Source organism: Apiospora phragmitis (assembly GCF_038363925.1).
Source record: "Apiospora phragmitis strain CBS 135458 chromosome Unknown utg000008l:1.0-3514335.0:1.0-3519231.0, whole genome shotgun sequence".
Lineage (NCBI taxonomy): Eukaryota > Fungi > Ascomycota > Sordariomycetes > Amphisphaeriales > Apiosporaceae > Apiospora > Apiospora phragmitis.
Genome location: NW_027117407.1, coordinates 2,460,022 through 2,479,222, shown reverse-complemented (window position 1 = coordinate 2,479,222; position 19,201 = coordinate 2,460,022). Strand labels below are relative to the sequence as shown.

At 52.2% G+C, this 19,201-nt stretch overlaps 7 protein-coding genes across 7 annotated transcripts; 3 read left to right on the top strand and 4 right to left on the bottom strand.

The window, feature by feature from the left end:
- Positions 1–880: 880 nt before the first annotated feature.
- Positions 881–2,544, top strand: PG994_009175 (uncharacterized protein; the record flags this gene model as incomplete). The annotated part of the gene is made up of 2 exons (XM_066860584.1): positions 881–2,253; positions 2,316–2,544. The coding sequence occupies 2 exons, from the start codon at positions 881–883 to the stop codon at positions 2,542–2,544; spliced, it is 1,602 nt and encodes a 533-aa protein (XP_066714173.1).
- A 677-nt stretch (positions 2,545–3,221) lies between these two features.
- PG994_009174 (uncharacterized protein) lies at positions 3,222–3,788 on the bottom strand (the record flags this gene model as incomplete). The annotated part of the gene is made up of 1 exon (XM_066860583.1): positions 3,222–3,788. One exon carries the CDS (start codon positions 3,786–3,788, stop codon positions 3,222–3,224), a length of 567 nt encoding a protein of 188 aa, XP_066714172.1.
- A 159-nt stretch (positions 3,789–3,947) lies between these two features.
- PG994_009173 (vacuolar ATP synthase catalytic subunit A) lies at positions 3,948–6,199 on the top strand (the record flags this gene model as incomplete). Its single annotated transcript, XM_066860582.1, has 8 exons — positions 3,948–3,956; positions 4,070–4,109; positions 4,169–4,190; positions 4,266–4,314; positions 4,372–4,456; positions 4,519–5,531; positions 5,594–6,082; positions 6,143–6,199. 8 exons carry the CDS (start codon positions 3,948–3,950, stop codon positions 6,197–6,199), a joined length of 1,764 nt encoding a protein of 587 aa, XP_066714171.1.
- A 1,105-nt stretch (positions 6,200–7,304) lies between these two features.
- PG994_009172 (uncharacterized protein) lies at positions 7,305–8,733 on the bottom strand (the record flags this gene model as incomplete). The annotated part of the gene is made up of 2 exons (XM_066860581.1): positions 7,305–8,453; positions 8,704–8,733. The coding sequence occupies 2 exons, from the start codon at positions 8,731–8,733 to the stop codon at positions 7,305–7,307; spliced, it is 1,179 nt and encodes a 392-aa protein (XP_066714170.1).
- Positions 8,734–12,506: 3,773 nt separating this feature from the next.
- Positions 12,507–14,258, bottom strand: PG994_009171 (uncharacterized protein; the record flags this gene model as incomplete). Its single annotated transcript, XM_066860580.1, has 1 exon — positions 12,507–14,258. One exon carries the CDS (start codon positions 14,256–14,258, stop codon positions 12,507–12,509), a length of 1,752 nt encoding a protein of 583 aa, XP_066714169.1.
- A 535-nt stretch (positions 14,259–14,793) lies between these two features.
- Positions 14,794–15,688, top strand: PG994_009170 (uncharacterized protein; the record flags this gene model as incomplete). The annotated part of the gene is made up of 2 exons (XM_066860579.1): positions 14,794–14,840; positions 14,941–15,688. 2 exons carry the CDS (start codon positions 14,794–14,796, stop codon positions 15,686–15,688), a joined length of 795 nt encoding a protein of 264 aa, XP_066714168.1.
- A 561-nt stretch (positions 15,689–16,249) lies between these two features.
- Positions 16,250–17,826, bottom strand: PG994_009169 (uncharacterized protein; the record flags this gene model as incomplete). The annotated part of the gene is made up of 3 exons (XM_066860578.1): positions 16,250–16,411; positions 16,542–17,033; positions 17,086–17,826. 3 exons carry the CDS (start codon positions 17,824–17,826, stop codon positions 16,250–16,252), a joined length of 1,395 nt encoding a protein of 464 aa, XP_066714167.1.
- Between the last annotated feature and the right edge of the window lie 1,375 nt (positions 17,827–19,201).

Sequence of the window (19,201 nt, the reverse complement as noted above, 5' to 3'; positions counted from 1 at the left end):
ACTCACTGATCAGCCAGCTAGTTGTGTTGTCGCTGCTACCTACCAAAAGTCCACTGTTCACGATTTTGTTGTTCTTGAAGAGATGGGATTATCCATTGGCACTCGAAACAGCAACCTACTACATACCCGCTAACTTAAGAGAGGCCATACCATACCGAACATACATTGTACTACTATTACCATATCATACCACACCTTTCCCCCCTATTCTCTTACTTGCCTAAACCTGTCATAGTTGCCGGCGCCGCCTCCTGCTGAGCAAGGCAGCAAGCCCTCTTCCTTTCAATTCCAGTACACCCAAGCTCCAGCCCCATCCATCAATCATTTCGGCGCCTTGACCGCCTCGTTTTATCGTGACGTTTGCCTAGCGCCAGTAGCAGTTACATGGTCCCTGGGCTTGATCGTTGTTCGCATTGCAATTGGAAGCTCCCCGTCCCCAGTTACAACCGTCCCCACTCCACTTCGCCTGGCCCTGGCCAAAGGGGGGATGCAGTGTTGCGCAATTCGACTTTTTGGACTGTACCCAATTTCCCACAGGATCGCTTGTCCCCGAATATCACCGTCTGGCTGGATGGTTGATAACGTGTGGCGGCGCTTCCTGTCTTTCTTCATCCCTAACGCTCTATGACCTCAGTCTATTCGTTGCAAATTTGTTTGGTTACTTCCTGTTCTAACACTCTTTTCAAAGACAACAACAAGCTCGTCAACTCTCTCCGAGCTCGTTACGTCAAACGTCCTTATTCTTCTTCCCTCCCGAGCCCGGCACCGACGTGCCCTAAGTGCTCCCACTAGCCCTTCGCGCCGACGCAGACAGCCGGCTTCGATCACCAAATACCGCCGACTAATTGGGCCATATTCTTCTTCTTTTTCCCGGGCCATTATGACCTCGGCCCAACTGCGACAAGCGCAGCTCCTCGATCACGCTGCCTCCCTGGACGCTGTACTTGCGACCTCGTCCTGGACGGATTCCTCAACCATGGATGATAACACCATACCACGGGACCCAGCAACCCCGGCCTGTGCCCCAGCGCCCACAAATCATGCTGATCAGCCTGAAGGTTTACAGGATAACAAGCACTCGGAGTTCGTCTTGCAGCCATGGTCAAGCTCGAATGCGCCTTCATCGGCAACCAGCGCGACGTTTGGTGGGCGGCCCAGGAGGTCTAGCTCGATGAACTCGCGCAACTCCAATCGCCTCTCATTGACGCTCCCTATCGCTCCCCCGACAAGCATGCCCTCAAGGCCCACACCCACTTCATCAGTCCCCCAAACGCCGAGTGGAGAGTCCATGACTTCCGGCCTGACCTCCCCAATGGACTCGGAGGAGCTCATTATTGCCATCGCTGCCCAGGAGCGACGCGTCCTGGAGCTGCGGGAAGAGCTCAACAGAGCCGAAGGAGACTTGAAACAGCTGAAGTGCCAATGGAGGTTATCAGAGACATACAAAGTGAGGCCTGCCGTGCAGAAACATGAGCCACTCATTTCACTAGCGACGGATGTGGATGACATCCCACCTGCGCGGCGTAGTGCTGATGCCGAGCGAAAGAAAGCCATGCTACTTGGGCAAGGCACCCCGCGTAATTACAGGCGAAAAGTAATGCGCGGTGGACACACGCGAACGCTTTCCCTGCTTTCCCCCACGAAATCAGAGCACGACATACCGATACATCATGACAGTGATGTTTTACGATCGCCCGAATCATATTCTCTCTCCAAACCCAGCCCGGTGCTTAACAAGCGAGCAACATGGGCTCCTAGGCAATCGCCGCCGATGCAACCCGGTATGAAGCAGATTGCGCAAGACTTCAAGCACGGCCTATGGACCTTTGTTGAGGATCTGCGGCAGGCAACTGTCGGGGACGAAGGCATATCGGCTACGTCGAATAGAACCAGCGGTTTTGGACCGAGACTAAACAGGACGGAATCCGACCAGGATACAATCCGGGCCTCTTCAGCAAATAAGGGCCCTATGCCCTTCAGAGACGACTTTCACGCATTCGAGGACACGCCCAGCAAGTCGACGACTGGGAGCTTCAACGATCGCGCCCAAAATCGAGGAACCACCTCCCGGCCGGAGCCAAAGCCTAGGAAACACTTCTCTTGGACGCCACTCACCTTCGATGATGTTGGCGATGATGACTGGTCCAACTGGGACTCGCCGAACGTGAAGACAACTCGATGGAGTGGCAGCACTGTTTCCGGGGACATCATCCCTTCTCTTCCCGAGAGGAATGACGAGAACGAGGCCACCCTGTAAGATGAAACTGCGCACCGCTGGAATCTGGAACACAGGACTCTAACACCCGTGATAGCAGGCGCAAACCTTCCCGGGCGGAGCTGCGATCCCCATCGCCGCAGACCCAAGCCAAACTTGGTGAGCTTAGCGAGCTTCCCGGGGCCCTGCTCAACAGTCTCAACCCGAGCAACATCAAGAGGTTCTCGTCGGACTTCATCAAGGAGTGGGAGAAATCCCTATCACCACCGCCCGAAAGCACCACATTCGAGGCGAGTTTTCAGCAGCGCATCCACGAACAGGCCTCTTGACTATCTTGTGTGAATGGGTCCCGGTCCCTTTCCAGGCCTGGCAATGTTGACTTAGTCGCCATGCTAGCTGCGGCTACACGTGACTCATGCTTATTTTACGATTGATAAAGAACCGTCTCTGCAAGAAAAGACGCATACATACACCGCCCCAGACGCCGTACTAATTATTGGAATAAAAGTGGCGGGACTCAGGATCGGGTGCAGACGAATAGCCATTGGGGCTTTTTGGCTGCTGTTCTGTATATATATGATCTGGATATATGGCGTCTGGGGTGGACAGGGTACTATAACGATAATGAAGCCCATGATAGATAGATGATAATGTAGAACGAATTAATAGTCGTCTGCGTTATTATGCTGTCAAACTATTGCTACTACAACACATCGTTTCCTCTTCCTGATATCTCATGTGAACGTACTTGGAGCTACTACGATGCATATTACAATTGGCACCATCATGATGATGGTAGTGCAATTGCGAGCTGCTAAACGATACGACCTCCAGCTTTCTGATTGGGTGGCATAGATCAAGATAGAAAGCAGGAACACTTCCGATCATGTTAACAACATCTAAATGATGCCTGCTTACCTTATTAGATGGCGAAGTGACAGTGTGACGGGCGATCCGGCGCTTGCTGGGGCCGAACAGGTCATATCCTTGGAAGGCAGGTAATAGATTAATATCTCATCAGTATTAGATCGATCTTAGGTAGAAAACAAAACTGGCGGTAAAGCTCCAGCGCATGAATGTGTGTGTGGGCTGCACCTGATGCAAGCAACTCTCCATCAGTAAGTAACTTGCGCGTTGTGTTGTTGACATACGGCGTGAAGTCGACTGAAATTGAAATCTTACATTGAACATCTTCTCGAAGGAAGAGAAGATCCGAAGTAGAGTGCATGTTGGGCCTGCGACCACAGCTTCGAGCACGCCCGTCGCTCGTGGAGTTGATATCGAGGGGCCGCAGCCGCAGCAACAGCGTCTCCTCTGTTGCCTCTGCTGTTTCGGGCTCGGGCGCAGGCACTGGTTCTGACGCAGTGCAAAGAAGTGAAGGTGGGGAAGCAGAAGCACAAGCAGAAGCACAAGCAGAAGCACAGGCAGCAGCAGCCACAGCCCGACCTGGCCGTGGTGTGGCGGTTGCGCTACTAGAGGCAGCTACGGTCCAGCCTCTACCAAGCAGTCCACAGCAGTCTCCAACAACACGATTCAGCGACGTCGAACCCGAGGCTCGTGTTGATCCAACCATAACTCTATCCTCACCTCTCTTGTCGTCGTCGACCTCTCCCTCTACCCCTCCATCCCCTGCGAAGCTACAGCCCACCCCTACTTCTCCATTACCCAGCTCGGAGCTGCTGTTGAGCCTGCGGTCAAGCTACCTAGAGCTCCCATTACGACATCATCCAACATGGCTGCGGTAAGTTCCCTCTGTCTGGCCCATCACGAGATAATTAAGAGCGCTCGCAGAAGCCCCGGCCACCAGAATACAAGCAATCGAGCATCTGCTGACCTCCATCCTCTTTTCTCTAGGCTGCAAAGGCGAACGGCGATATGGATGACGTCCAAAAGGGTATGAAACACTACAGGTGCACTTTTGCGAGATTTGTTGACTGACGCTCCAATGTCCAGGCAAGATCTACTCCGTGTCCGGGTATGTTCCTATCTGATCAATAGCTGATTATTATCGTCGTGATGTATTGGTTGCTTACTTTAATGCCGCATCCAGTCCCGTCGTGGTGGCCGAGAACATGACCGGAGTCGCCATGTACGAGTTGGTACGAAACGATCATATCCCATCCTTCCAACATGCACCTTCTCACACATGTCAATAGGTGAAAGTCGGTCACGATAACCTAGTCGGCGAAGTCATTCGAATCAGCGCCGACCAAGCTACCATCCAAGTCTACGAAGAGACCGGTTCGTCAGCCCCTGCTGAAAGAAAGAGGAGAATCATAACTGATCATATCGCATGCGTATAGCTGGTGTGACCGTCGGCGACCCTGTCATCCGAACCGGCAAGCCCTTGTCCGTCGAGCTGGGTCCCGGTCTGTTAAACAACATTTATGATGGTATCCAGCGTCCGCTTCAGAAGATTTCCGAGCAGGCAGCTAGCATCTACATCCCTCGCGGTGTTGCCATGACCGCTCTCGACCGCGAGAAGAAATGGGAGTTCACGCCTACGATGAAGGTTGGCGACCACATCTCCGGAGGTGACGTCTGGGGTACTGTCTTCGAGAACTCCTTCATCAAGGTCCACAAGGTCATGCTGCCGCCGCGCGCCCGGGGCACCATTACCAAAATCGCCAGCAAGGGCGAATATACCGTCGACGAGAAGATCCTCGAGGTCGAGTTCAACGGCCAGAAGTCCGAGTACGGTATGATGCAGACATGGCCTGTCCGTGTTCCCAGGCCGACAACCGAGAAGCTTGCCGCCAACCAGCCCTTCATCGTCGGACAGCGCGTGCTGGATGCTTTGTTCCCCAGTGTGCAGGGTGGTACAGTTGCCATTCCTGGTGCCTTCGGATGTGGAAAGACTGTCATTTCCCAATCAGTCTCCAAGTTCTCCAACAGCGACGTCATTGTTTACGTTGGTTGTGGTGAGCGAGGTAACGAAATGGCCGAAGTCCTGAAGGATTTCCCGGAGCTGTCCATCGAAGTCGATGGCCGCAAAGAGCCCATCATGAAGCGAACCACCTTGATCGCCAACACGTCCAACATGCCCGTCGCTGCGCGAGAGGCTTCTATCTACACTGGTATTGCTGTTGCCGAGTACTTCCGAGACCAAGGCATGAACGTTGCTATGATGGCCGACTCCACGTCGCGTTGGGCCGAGGCTCTTCGTGAAATCTCCGGTCGTCTCGGTGAAATGCCTGCTGATCAGGGTTTCCCTGCTTACCTTGGTTCCAAGCTGGCCAGCTTCTACGAGCGTGCAGGCAAGGTCCAGTCACTTGGATCTCCTGAGCGCGAAGGTAGCGTCAGTATTGTCGGTGCTGTCAGTCCCCCCGTGGTGATTTCTCCGACCCCGTGACAAGTTCCACCCTTGGTATTGTACAGGTTTTCTGGGGTCTTGACAAGAAGCTTGCCCAGCGAAAGCATTTCCCCTCCATCAATACCGGAGTCTCTTACAGCAAGTACACAACCGTGCTAGACAAGTGGTATGAGAAGGACTTCGCCGACTTCCCTAGGCTCCGTGACCGCATCAGACAGCTGCTATCCGACTCCGAAGAGCTGGACCAGGTCGTACAGCTTGTTGGCAAGTCAGCTTTGTCGGACCCTGACAAGATTACTCTGGATGTTGCCACATTACTCAAGGAAGACTTCTTGCAGCAGAACGGTTACTCCACCTATGACCAGTTCTGTCCCATTTGGAAGACAGAGTGGATGATGAAGTTGATGATGGGCTTCCACGATGAGGCGCAAAAGGCCATTGCCCAGGGGCAAAACTGGAACAAGGTCCGTGAGGCCACCAGTGATCTCCAGGCCAAGCTGCGAGCATTGAAGTTCGAGGAGCCGGGCGATGGCGAAGAAGCTGTCTGCAAGAAGGTATGTTGAATCGCCCCACGCCACGTGTGTCATTTGTTATTTTACTGACGCGTTTCCTAGTACGAGAGCATCAACCAGGAGTTGATGGACAAGTTTGCTTTGGTCTTGGATGAATAAGGAAAGCTTGTTTGTAGTTTTAGTGCCAGTATCGGGGTTTCGTTGGACCCAGAGCCGCAATTGTTTCGGGGATTCCTTTCCCTCTTGTTCAACTGCATTATCATAGGATCATGTCACAATAGTTTGAGGCGCGAAGAACAACGCTTCTTAAGAGAAGGTGGGGAGGTCGAGATGGAGAATAAGAACGCACGTCAAGTCTGAATTACTCAACAGAACTTATACCCCTATTCTTATGCCTATAGTGAAATCGTATTGACATTGGAGAGAGTACCATGTATTCTACAAACTGGCCCAAAAGGCTTGTCAACATTTGTATAGCACCCGCCAACGATTATTTCCACCCGGTCAGTGTGTGATGGTCATGCGGAGTGAGATCAGTGGTGTTGGCTGTTTGCTGAGGTATATTTGAACGACTTCTGGTCGGCGGTGGGCGTGTACACACAAGTTTCATGTGCTCTAAGTATAGAGTTAAGTAGGTACATATGCAATTTTCCTCTCTATTCGATACAACAATATCCTCAAGTAGCCTCGAACTTATTATCTAATAATGCAATGTGGATATGCGAAGCCAAAACCAAAACCAAAAAGTCAAGAAAAGAGAAGAAGACAGGAGGGATTATGCGTTAATGACGGAATACGATAAAAGCAGGGCTGGGTAGGATATATATGATGGCTCGGGAGCTGGGTATCTTCGATGCCAAACAATGAAGTAAACAAAAAAAGCAAAGACAAAAGCCAGAGGCGCAAAGTAACCAGGCGCAAATAGGTACCTCCTATAAACGCCCCCCCACAAACAAACGAGGTGCCACCATGAATGAGAATCGCTTCTTGAAAATGCTAGGGGCTAGATTGTCCCGAAAATACTCTCCTCTCTCACCATTTTTTTTGTCTTCCCATATCTCTGCATCACCACATGTCCGTCCCTTTTTTTGGTGGTAACCAGAAACCCCGCGCTCTGCGTCCTATGAGGAAAGCCCAAGGCTGCTGACCGCTCCTTAGGCGCTCCTTGGGTATTCGTCGGTATCCGTATGTTCCGTCGTATATGCTGTTTGATCCCCAACCACGTATCGTTGTACAAGGCGTCCCGCGTTTCCGACCAATCCGCTTACTCCTTGTTCAGGAGCGGCCTCATCACCTCGAGCGCTTTCAGTGACTGCTCACTGGATAAGATGACAGCGCCGGCCCGGGCTGTCGACAGATACGACAATTGCTCGCCATCCCCGTCTCGGTCATGCGCATCTCGGCCACGAGCCGGCCGGCGACCCCTGAAACGATACCTGTGGCATCGATGGGCAGGTTCTCCAGATCGAAGAAGATCGGGACGAGGTCCCCTTCCACATCCCCCACCAGGGAGTCCCCAAAGACGCTGAGCTGGGTCTTGTCCAATAGGGAGCGAAGGCGGGTCCTCCTGGGCCAGCGTCATCGACAAGAACCGCGGCTGCAGGACGAGCACCGAGATCAGGCTCGTGTAGAGCTTCGTGTCGACGTTGTCCAGCCAGCTGCGGCGGGCGTGCCCGCCATTGATGCCGTTGCCCGTCGCCCGCCGCGTTGGGACAGGCCGCCGGCTGAAGTGGTTCATCTGCTCCTGCTCCGGGTCCTTGCCGGAGCAGAGCACCACGGTTAGGCCCTCCTCAATGAAGGGAATGACGTCGCGCTTCCTCAGCAGCTCGAACGTTCGCGTCTGCAGCTCGGTGACGTTGGTCGGCAGGGGCGTGGAAGGGGCCTGGCTACTGACGCTGCCGCCTCTCACGTGCACGGTGGGCGACACGAAAGCGGACTCGTCCTCGGAGAACTCGAAGCCGCGGCTCAGCAGGGCTTGCACGACGGTTTGGCGGTCCTTGGTGGGCACCAGGATGAAATCGGAATAATACGTGGTTATGAAGAAAATGGGGATGCCGGCGAGGGCGAGCGGCGAGGTCAACTCCATGACGCCAGTTCCGGCGTTCATGCCGGCGCTGATGACGGACAGGATGAGGTAGCTGTCTTTGGAGATGGTGACCGTCTTGGACGCATCGCGAGACAGTCTCCGTATGACGGGCTCGAACACCTTCTTGGCCCAGTTGTCGTGGCACACAACCGAACACTCGACTGGGGTGATACTGACGTTGAGGAAGCCATGCTTGTTGTCGATGCTCAAGCCTTCGATCTCCTTTCCGCTATCGAATTCCCCATTGGGCAACAAGACTTGGAGTATCGGTTGGAGAAAGACAGGGTAAAGGCTGAGAGGAATATGTATTAAGCTGAAAGTCCCGTCCTGAGGTTTCGCATATTAGCTTTTATTATTAAGTTACCTGCTTAGGTACTGGGTTCGGGTACTCGGCTCGCGGGCACTCTCAGATTGGAGCAGGTACCAGCATGGTCAAAATATGACTAATAGAAATCGGAGGCATGCTATGATGCAATCCTTGGCCGTCATCTATCGACTCACACACACAGCCAGATAGACGAAGCCAGAGCCACGGCGAACCGAGCGTTGTGGATTGGCAAAAAATCGAACAACTTACCAAAAATGATATTTGACTTTGGGAGTTCATTGTAACCAGGGCGCTTCTCGCATCACCAATGATGGCGGCCTCACGGTACTCATTCGACCACCTCGAGGTGCGCCGGATATGGGGATGGACCCTTAAAAATGCACAGACGGAGTCTGAAGCGAACAGGCGCGCCGGGCCGTGATTGGGCGACTCTTCGTCTTCCGGATCGTCTTCCGCAGAGCAATACACACTTGGAGTTACCCGGGTTTTTATGACTTGTTCAAGTAGGTAACCTTTGCAAGGAATGGCCAGGTATATGGATTGAATATGAATTTGTCGGACAATGACCCCCGAAAGGATGGGATAGGAAGATCCTGTGCGTCGCGAGGGGAGACGAGGTAAGGGAAGACAACCAAAAAAAAAAGAGTCAGAAAGGATTTGTCGTCAGATATCTCGCGGATCAGCGAAATCGGTGGTGGATGCCGGTTCGGACGTGTTCCCCAGAGCCTCTTAATAGATAAATATAAAGTAAGGTTAAACGGCTCTCTCTTTCTCTCTCCCTCTCACTTTTTCTCCCTCGCTGTCACTCTCTTCCTCCTCGGCCTCTCAAGCTATCTATCTAAAGACGTACGATAGGAGCCTGACTCGGGGATTCTGAGGGGTCCCTCCAGCCAACAAAGAACGCTATGTGGGCCAGGTTCGAGCAAGCCCATCTAATCGCACATGTCGGGGGAGCGGCTGGTGCTTTTTAGAGAGTGCAGATGGAGATAATGCCGGATGCCACCATGCTTGGTTTAGACGCGAGCTGGTGGAGGCGTTGAGTCAATAAGTAGTTTTCTCGTCCCCGTTCTCGGTGTGTCGGATCTTTTTTCTTTTTGGTTGGTTTCGCGATCTCTCATCGACAGCGGCCGGGCTCGGTAGGTATGCAGGTGAGGTGGTATTATGAAGATATATATATGTACGTGTGTATATGTAGATGTGATGCAATGCGTGCTACGATGTCCGCCTGCAACAAGCCGGAAGGAGATCCACGGGTCGTCACTGACTCAAAAAACGAGATAAGGAAACAAAAGGTGATGAGGATTGATATATATGGACTTACGCAACCTATTTTCGTATTCGAAATAAAACACGAAAACAGGAATCGAAGAGACTGGACGAGCCAAGTACCTCTTATACCTGCGTGCATCAATAGTTCGTACCTACCTCCTTACTTACTTAGGGATCATGATCAACTGTCCGTTTCGTTTCTGGCTGCTTTGCTTGCCTAGGAGGTATTCATTTCTGTGGCTGTACCTCGACAGCCTCAAAACCATGGAATCCATAACCAGGGAGGGAGTATCGTGCCTGAACGCCAACGTCACAACCCAGACCAGCAGCATACCCCAAAAAGGCATCCCGTTGACGTACGCCGGGCAGGGTAGATGCAGTTGGGCCGTTTAGTTGGTGGATGTTGTTGCAGGTGGGTGAGGGCGCGCACACCCTCCTCTCGAGGGGCCCTGGCCATATGGCCGTCGCGCCCATCACCTCACCGGCGGCATAAGCGCTACCACCTGGGGCGGGCTAGCATGCACTCAACGCCAAGCTGAGTGGACGCCGGAAAATACATATAAAACACTTCGAAAATATAGAGACGTACCTGCTTGGCCAACCAGACGATCCAAACCCAATTGGCGTACTTCCGGAAAGGTTCAGAGCTGCAGGCAAGCTTGTGTGATGTGAATGGTTGTGTTACCAAGACTCAGCCAGCCAGGGAATCCCTAAACTAGAACCTTGACCTGCCTGCTGCAACCACCATGTCACCCCAGAACGTGGGGGAAGCTCACAACGTGTACACGTACATACTGATCCAGGGGGGAGAATCCATTCATCCAGTCATTACTGGCTGCTCTTCTCATGCTGTTTGCAATTAACCTAAAAATCAATCAATTTTGAGCCAGCCACCTGCTGCAGTGTGCTGCATGATGATGTCCCGTCTCTTCATCCTCCTCCTCCCTCCTCCTTCAGGGCATCGGGGCGGGGTTGAGGAAGAAGACTGCGAGTGCTCTACCCGCTGGCAAGCCGAATCGAATGAGACGATGGTTTTGGACATGGCACCTGCAAAGTCATTCCAACGTCATTGGAGGGAAGGAAACCATGGTAAGAACAGGGACACATCCGAATGACATGCCAATATGATAAGGGAATACATACCTACTCACCTATCTATGTAAGGTACGGAGTATGTAGATCAAATTGATGCACCCAAGTTGCCAAGTAAGTGAGTGATCCGCAGCTTTCCACTGAGAGCCGCAATAAAGCGCCGACCCCACACTGTGTCTTGCAGTAGCTCAGGTGCTTCAATAACATTCTGATTGCTTGAACGGGACGGACGAACGGTCCTGTCCTTCCTCATTGTATGTGATGTTCTCTCCGAGTCTGAGAATCCTCAATGCCATGCGGCATATCACTTCCCCACTGGGCCTGCCTCTATCCATCACCAGAGCTGAATGCCGCATCTGTAGTTTGTCTACCTTACCTCTCTCGTCCAGGAACGAGACGGCGAAGTCGCACAAGGCGTCACACCGGACCCAATCAGGAGGGCCTCAAAATAGCAACTATGGTCTCACCAGCAGAACAGAATGGTGATCAAGACGCTTCTACTCAGTGCTGCAAGTCATCAGCCATCCAGTTTTGTTTTTGTTTTTTGTTTTTGTTTTTTTTTGAGATACGTCAAAGTACCTAATTCGCTTGCAAAGAACGTTCAAAGCCGATGCTACCCTGCTCAGTAATGCAGTATGCGAGAAAACCAGCTCCCCATCCTACCCATTTCACCCCCACGCTCTCCAGCTCTCCGAAGATGCAAGTGTCGATTTGAAGATGACCTGTACACTCTTGCTGTTAGGGATCAGGGATCTCGGTTATTTCAGTCGACCGATCTAGGCTGCCTGATCGACTCTTTCGTCACCGCTGCTCTAGGATTGGCCAGTCACCCGTAGCTATTATTGTCGATAATCATGTTGCTCACGCTATTCTCAGTAGAACGTGACCGAAGGATAAGATTACTACAGCATCGTTCCTCATATACCGCTCGGCGCCTGAGTTCTTGGGTTACCAGCCCCGTGGATGATGAGGTCATCATTATATCAAGTGACCTTTCTGTCATGTTTTCAAGATGACAAAGTGCCAGTCTTCTGGAACCCACGAGTACAAAGAGACTTCATGCCCGGGGGTATGCTAAGACTCCCATGGCCTTCGCCGGGATCTCCCCTTCACTGTCCCCCCCGGTCGTGCTAGGCCAGAAGCTGACCACCCAAGCAAAGTCGGCATGCTGCATTCTAACACTTGCGCCGAGAACACCATGCGAGGGGCTGGGTCTCGTAACCGAGCAGTCGGTATCTAATCGGAGCATAATAAGTTGAAATTCTGGTATTTTCATGATGAGGATACGTTCGTACGTGACATCAGCCTGCTTTGGACTAGACCAAGTTGTTTGCTTGGCTGTGGTGCAAAGCCATGTAGTAAGAACTTTGCGTAACATCACAAACGATCAACTAATGATAGGACTTGTGATTCGGCAATCCCGTCAGTCTGGGCCCTCCGATAGTAGAATGAGATGTGTTTCGGAGGCTACTGTTATGGTCCATTGCCCCTTGATCATGATAAGCCTTCTGATCGGGTAATGTTGCTGTTTTCCCTCCACAGCAGCATATACATCCGGTGTCTCCTGATGGTGCGCCAATGACGGCCGCTTACGCTCGTTTGGCCCCAGGTCATCGACTATGAAATGTAACCCAGTCCTTATTGGCCACAGACGTATGTCAGCTGTCCCAATATGGAGAAGCCCGCAGCTATCAAGAGTCACGTTTCTTGATGCCGACGACTACCAGGTTTCGCGGACTCTCTTTGAAGTCAAAGACCGGCTCTACCCAGCATTGCTCGACCAAATCAGTCTGTTGCTTGAGGAAGAGCCAGCGGTCAGTTACAATGAGAGATTCGACCACACCGGCACTGAAGGCCATCAAGCTCCAGATGGCGCTCAACTCTCTTTTGCGATGGCGGTACTGTTTCTCGTATGAGGCAATTTCATCATCCGTCATATCACCCATTTTCTTACTGACCACCTCGCACTGCTCATGGTAGTCCGAATGAGTGGTCAACTTGACTATAGCACCACGAATGTAGGTGTTGAGTGTTTTATAGCACGCCTTTCGAAGTGAACCAATGATAATCGGATTCGTGCTGGTGTTAAATGGGGTCGTACTCTCTTCTGATTTGCTCTCGGAATCGTGGTATACCTTCTGAATGACGCCCTTATCGAGGAAGACTTTTTGAAGTACGGCACGATAGAAGTGGCGGCTGAAGAAGTCATCGCTATCCTCCTTGCCCCAATTCTGCGGTGCTTGGCAAGCCATCATTCTGGCCGTGATGTTGAGCCGCACGCCTGTCTCTTTGTAAGTGCAAAGACGCTCGCTCATGGGAAAACCGTGCGTGTCGCACTTCGCCGACTCTCGAACAACTCTTCCGTTTAAAGGCTGAGTACTGGGTCGCATGAAGGGGAGTTTGTACGTTGGCGGGCCAAGCTTTTCCGTCATCAAGTTGTAGCAGCATCCCACAATAGCTACTGCTCGCACGCGTGGATTCAATATGAGTGAGCGGATGCCGTGGTGCGATAAATTCCCACAGGAGTGAATAGAAATGGCCATGAGCCGCACATCCTTTGCTTCGTCTTCGCTAAAGCTGGGAGCCGTTTCCAACTGGCTGACCACGTCCGACAAGTCGCCGGACTCCAGCCTGCCGGATATGTAACGTATGAAGCCCTTGCCTTCCTCTGGCGTGTAAACGGCTTCCAATTCTCTCCTGGGTCTGAAGTCGACAGCAGATTTCTCCGAGATTTCCAATGACTTGGCCATGTCTTGTTCATCTAATTTGCCGTTTAAGCGTTGTTGCCACAATTTCTTGTTGCGCATAACCTTTTCCTTTTCGGCTAGTCCAGCAAGCATATCCAAGGCCTTGGCCCCTGATATATTGTGCTCTCTGCCCTCGACGGCCACGATGTGTTTATTGTACGGAGCACTTGCCAGAGCCCTGCCTAGGTAATTCTGGCCGCTTCCAAAATCGACAAAATGCGTGATGTTATCACCAGATATGTCGGTAAAATCATCGGCCAGCCCGTTGATATAGCTGGCGAAGTTGCTGACCTCGTGTATCTTCTTGGGCTTCATCCCCACCGCTATCTGGCGTGTGAGCTTCGGGAGCTTCTCCTGGTGAACAAAGTCCCGGGCGAGACTGAATCTCCGAACGTCCTTGATATATTGCACCAGACTTTCGGGCGGCCGTTCATCGTCTGTAAGCTGGTCCAGGTCCTTTCTCATGAGCACGTCCAGTAGCTGCATGGGCTCGTTGCGGACAAGGTAGGCTTGCCAGTCTTCGGGAACGATGGTCTGGAACAGCCCAGGCTCACTCGTGAAGAAATCCAGGATGTGTACGCCGCCGCATAGTGTTTGGAATATGGCCGAAGTTGTCGCAAACTCCAACAGACTCTCCACATACTCGTCGGGGCTGGCCCAGCAATCCGGGTAGGGCAGAGGTGTATCTGGCTTCATGACGGCAAGACTCACACGGGTTCGAGGGAGAACATGGGAGAATATTGAACCTGATGCATAGAATTGGCCGTTTTCTTTTGCATATGCGCACCAAAAAGCCGTGGAATGCGACCTTGTGTGTAAGTGGTGGTTGTGAATAATTAGGTAAGTAAGCCGAGAAATTTATGAATTCAATTGTTAGTGAGACCTGATGAAGTTAGCTGGTAAACTAAAGGAAAGTTGCCAATGATTGGGTGCCAATGCGGCGGCACCTTCCCCTCGATTGGATTGGCTCAATTGCTGCTACTGAATCGGAACCAAACGTCGTCATGCCTTAGGTTAGCTCTCTCTCTGCGTCTATCTCTCGGGGCTCTCTCTGGCTCCGTCTCAGCCTTGTAATGCGACATACACACGCTGCTGCGGTTTACCCATCCAATTAATCTACCATCTAACCTACAATACCGGGGCTGTAATATGAATCCGGTCTCCTGACAACTCAAATCGCGAACTTCAGATGTAGCACTCTCGTTTCTGTTCCTTTGATTGATTCGGCAGGATGATGTCCTCAACTAACGAGGAGGATCCTTTCCTCCAAGTCCAACAGTAAGTTGCTACTGCCTTCGATCACATGTCTTGGCCAATCTATACATCTGCATAGTAGATAGTACGGTATCCCAGACCAACTGACAACAACTGCATATAGAGATGTACTCGCCCAATTACAACAAACGCGGCCACTGTTCGCCTCATATTTACGCATTCGCTCCTTAACAACCACGGCTTCGACCTCGCCCGAATTGGCCTCCGCCCGATCCGATCTCGAGTCGTCCCTCAGCTTGCTGGCCGAGGACTTGACCGACCTCATCGAGTCCGTGAAGGCCGTCGAGAGCAACCCGGCCCAGTATGGCCTGACGACGACGGAGCTGCGCCGACGGCAGCGGCTGGTGCAAGAAGTCGGGGGCGAGGTGGAAGACATGCGCGAAGAACTCTCCAAGGCCACGGCCGCCGCTTCCGGCAACAAGAACAAGAACAACAGCAGGAATGTGCGCGACGCTACCCGCGCCGCCAACTCGGACCTGCCCGACCCCAACGCCTTCGCCATGGAGGACGGCGACGAAGACGACGAGAACGGCCCGGACTACAACGCCGAATTCGAGCAGCAGCAGCAGCAGATGATGATGCGGGACCAGGACGAGCAGCTCGACGGCGTCTTCGTAACGGTCGGCAACCTACGGCGGCAGGCCGACGACATGGGGCGCGAGCTCGAGGAGCAGCGCGAGATGCTCGAGGTCGTCGACAACCTGGCCGACCGTGTCGGCGGCCGCCTACAGACCGGTGTCGCGAAGCTGGCGGCCATTGCGCGAAAGAACGAGGACCGCTGGAGCAGCTGCTGCATCGCGGCCCTGATCATGGTCCTGATCATTCTGCTGGTCTTACTACTTATCTTATAGTCTCGCATCTTTCTGTATAGCTAGCTCGGCAACCTTCATGCGCCGACCCGGGCGTACACGGGAGAGATGAAAGGGGCATGCTTGTATTGTGTTGTATTGGTATTTTTCATATGTTAGTGGCATGGCGTACTCAGGCAATGGGCAAGGAAACAAATTCCGGCACTAGTAATGAGCGATATGTTCGATGGGGAACTTGTGGACAAGGACCAGCGGCAGCGTAGCTGCATGATCTCACAGGGCGTATAAGAGAAACGATGAGCAAATTGGTTAAGTCTACCAAAGAGACTTGAGATTCTTTTGACTACATATAATCTGACATGTGCACCCTCAAATGCTCGCCTTGGTGCGAAGTGCTTGCTGCTTGCCCCAAACGAGAAGCGTGCAACAATGTCTAGCTGGGTTGTTTTCCATGGTATAACCAGAATTGCCTCCTTTCAACGCCCGTGTCTAGGACCATATGTTTAAGACATTCGTCATGACTTCCGATTATTCCATGTCCATATCCTGACAAGAAGCTTACGAGCCGTCAACCTTGCCGCAGCAATCGGACTGTCCCTCTACTTAGAGACCAAGGTCTAATCCCATATCTCTTTTGCACATAACCGCCAATACTTGCAGGCCCATGACTCCTGGCGTCTTTTTGGGCGCGCTGTTAGGGAATTCGACCAACGCCCTTCTCAATGCAGCCACCGCGGCGCTGCCATAGAAGTTGATGAACTTCTCCTCGTGTTGATTCAGCATAGACTTCAGTACTATGCACTGCGTATCCGTTATCTCATTGGGCGGCGTATTCACGATGTTTGCCATCGACTTCCAGTAGCGAGACGGTGGCCAGGGGTTGACATTACTGGACTTGGAGAAGTCCCCGTAGGGCGATTGATGCGTAGCCAATACCCAGTCCCATCATACGGTCGTTGTGCTGCTGTTCCGAGATCCACGCGCCACCGTCTTTCCTCCAGCCGAGCCGGAGCCGGCCTTGTTCAGTCTTATCGCTGCCCCTGTAGCCGAAAACGACAGGGCACACGATCCGGAACTTGGCCATGAGAATGTCTATTAAGGACTGCCCCCGCCACAGGAATTCCTTGGCCGAGAACAGCTGTGCCGTTACAACGCCAACGGGGTCTGCGCTCCTGGGTGAGGCGCCACATTCATTAATGAACTGGTTGATGATTGCCTTGCCGAGTTGATTCATAAGGTAGAGGAAGAGAGCCGGAAGTTGTGGCTCGTTGTGTAAGGCTCCCTCAACCGGTTCACGCGGCTCCACCACAAAGCTTGATGGATCTATCAAGGGACTCGGTGGCTGACCATTGAGCGCCGACATCAGGATGGTTTTGATGCTTTCCAACTGGGTAAATGGTCAGTATCACAATGCGACAGTACATAATTATAACACTCACTTGTTTCTTGTTGGCGCCTTTGCCACCCGTTAACTGACCCAAACTTTTGCGTATTTCACGTCGCATCTCTCCCATCAGCTTCTTAAGTTGAGGATTGGTCCTGGCATGTTCCGTTAAAAGAGCACGTAACTTCTTCAGGTTCTTGTGTATTTGCACATATCGGTCGACATCTGGGACGGCGGGAGGTTTTGTGGGTTGGACTTGTGCTGGAGCCTGGGTAGCTGGCTTCTGTGCTGTCGCTGGAGCAAATGGATTTGTAGGTTGCGATGCCGTAGGTTTAGCAAATGGCGATGGTGCAGCACTGCGTGGTGCGGCAGGAGAGACATGGCCATTTATTTTGGCCGGTTCAGTCTGGAATGCACTCTTAGATGAATCGTTTGCCACAGGGCCGGATGACGAAGTATCAGGGGTAGAAGTTGGCTTTGCGGCAGCCGGTTGTGCAGCTGCAGTAGCATCTCCTTTGCTCGGCGCGACAGTGGTGCTCTGCGGTGAAGGTTTTGGCTGTGACTCAAAAGGCTTCGGTGGAAGCTTGGGAACGGTCTGGGCCTGAAGAGCTCGAAGGCGTTCCTCCTCATCCATCAGCTTCTTCTCATGCCTGAGGCGTTCTTCTTCGCGTCGTTGTTGGTCCTTGATCTCTTGCTCGCGCGCTGCACGCTTCTTCTGCTCTTCATTATATAAGTAATCGCCGAGTGTCTTGACAGCTCGCTCGCGCACATCGTCGTGTAGTGACTGAGCGGCCATAAGAGCCTCCAAGTGATTCAACTCGCCATTCCTGTCGTCTGAGCGATAAGTCGAGTCGGGCGATCGCACCGGGCTGGATCTAAGAGTGCGTCCAAGGACGCCGAGCGGGAGAAGAACCCGCCATTATAAGTCGAAGGAATGGGTCATTGCATTGCAGCTCCAATAACCAAAGAAGCGTCACAAATGCAGGTGTCCCAGTATTCTGGACCAAGTCGAGCGATCGAGATGCGCAATGGCTGTGCAAGTTGTGATGGGAACAAATAAAGAATGTCGCCGAGCCCTCTAACGCGGGTTAACAAAGCCGCATTGATGTAAGTCGGAGCATTGAATACAACATTGAATGATAATGATAGTAGAGCTAATCGGGGCTCAGTCGTTGGCAGAATTCTCCAGGTTATCTCAAAAGCGGTAAGAGTGGGCTAGGCGGTGAAAGACAGCTCCCCTGTCTGTGTGGTCTGACATTGCAGGTCCGTGTCGTGGTGTCTGCCATGACCACCAAACCAGGCCTCTTTTGGCGGAACACTCCCCATCTCTTCTGGCGTCGATCAGCCTTGCAACTTCGGACTTTGGTTCCAAAGATAGTACCACACATCCTGCCTGACGCAAGTCGTCTCAGTAGTATGTATGACATGCGCTCAGACTCGGACGATGTAGATTGTCCACTTGTGGCTCTTCTGGTTTATTAGTCCTGTTGCTGAGAGACGACTCGACTCGGGGCCCTGGTTGAATTTTGACAGTTGTGCAGGAAGAGGACCAATTCCAGATTACGTGATGTTACTACGGATACGCATGCATATGGGACTGATGAGCTCCTCTTTTGGCCCATCATCTCGGTTCTCCGTGCTTTATACTCTTATTTATAGTGTAGTATACGGCTGTCACCTCGCCTATAGATGCACATCTGATCCGGTTGGATGTTGATGATAAGTAATTCACCTCGGCCAATGCTGGGCTAAAACAAGTACAAGATTTCGACTGCTGTTTCTGACAATCATACCGAATACCAAGACTAGCGCTGGTGCGTTTTGTCATGTTGCATTGGCAGGACAGGGCCGACAGGCTTTACATACCACTTTCAGGCCTTCCATGAACACGGAGTAGCACTGACACGGACGCTGAAGCAACGTGGCCAGGCATACCCATCTGCCCATCTCCCAGAACCGAACGAAGCAACCGAGACCCCAAATCATTCTCATGCAAGTGAGTGCGAACCACCCAGCATTGGGTACCAGTAGGTTAGAACATGCTGGGGAGGGCCATAATAATTGAAATACAAGTCAAGACCAGCTTCTATGATCTGGATATACATCGTCCCTCCTACATAGTCCAGTCGTACCACTAGACTGGCTCCGTAGTCAAGTAGGCAGACGGAGCG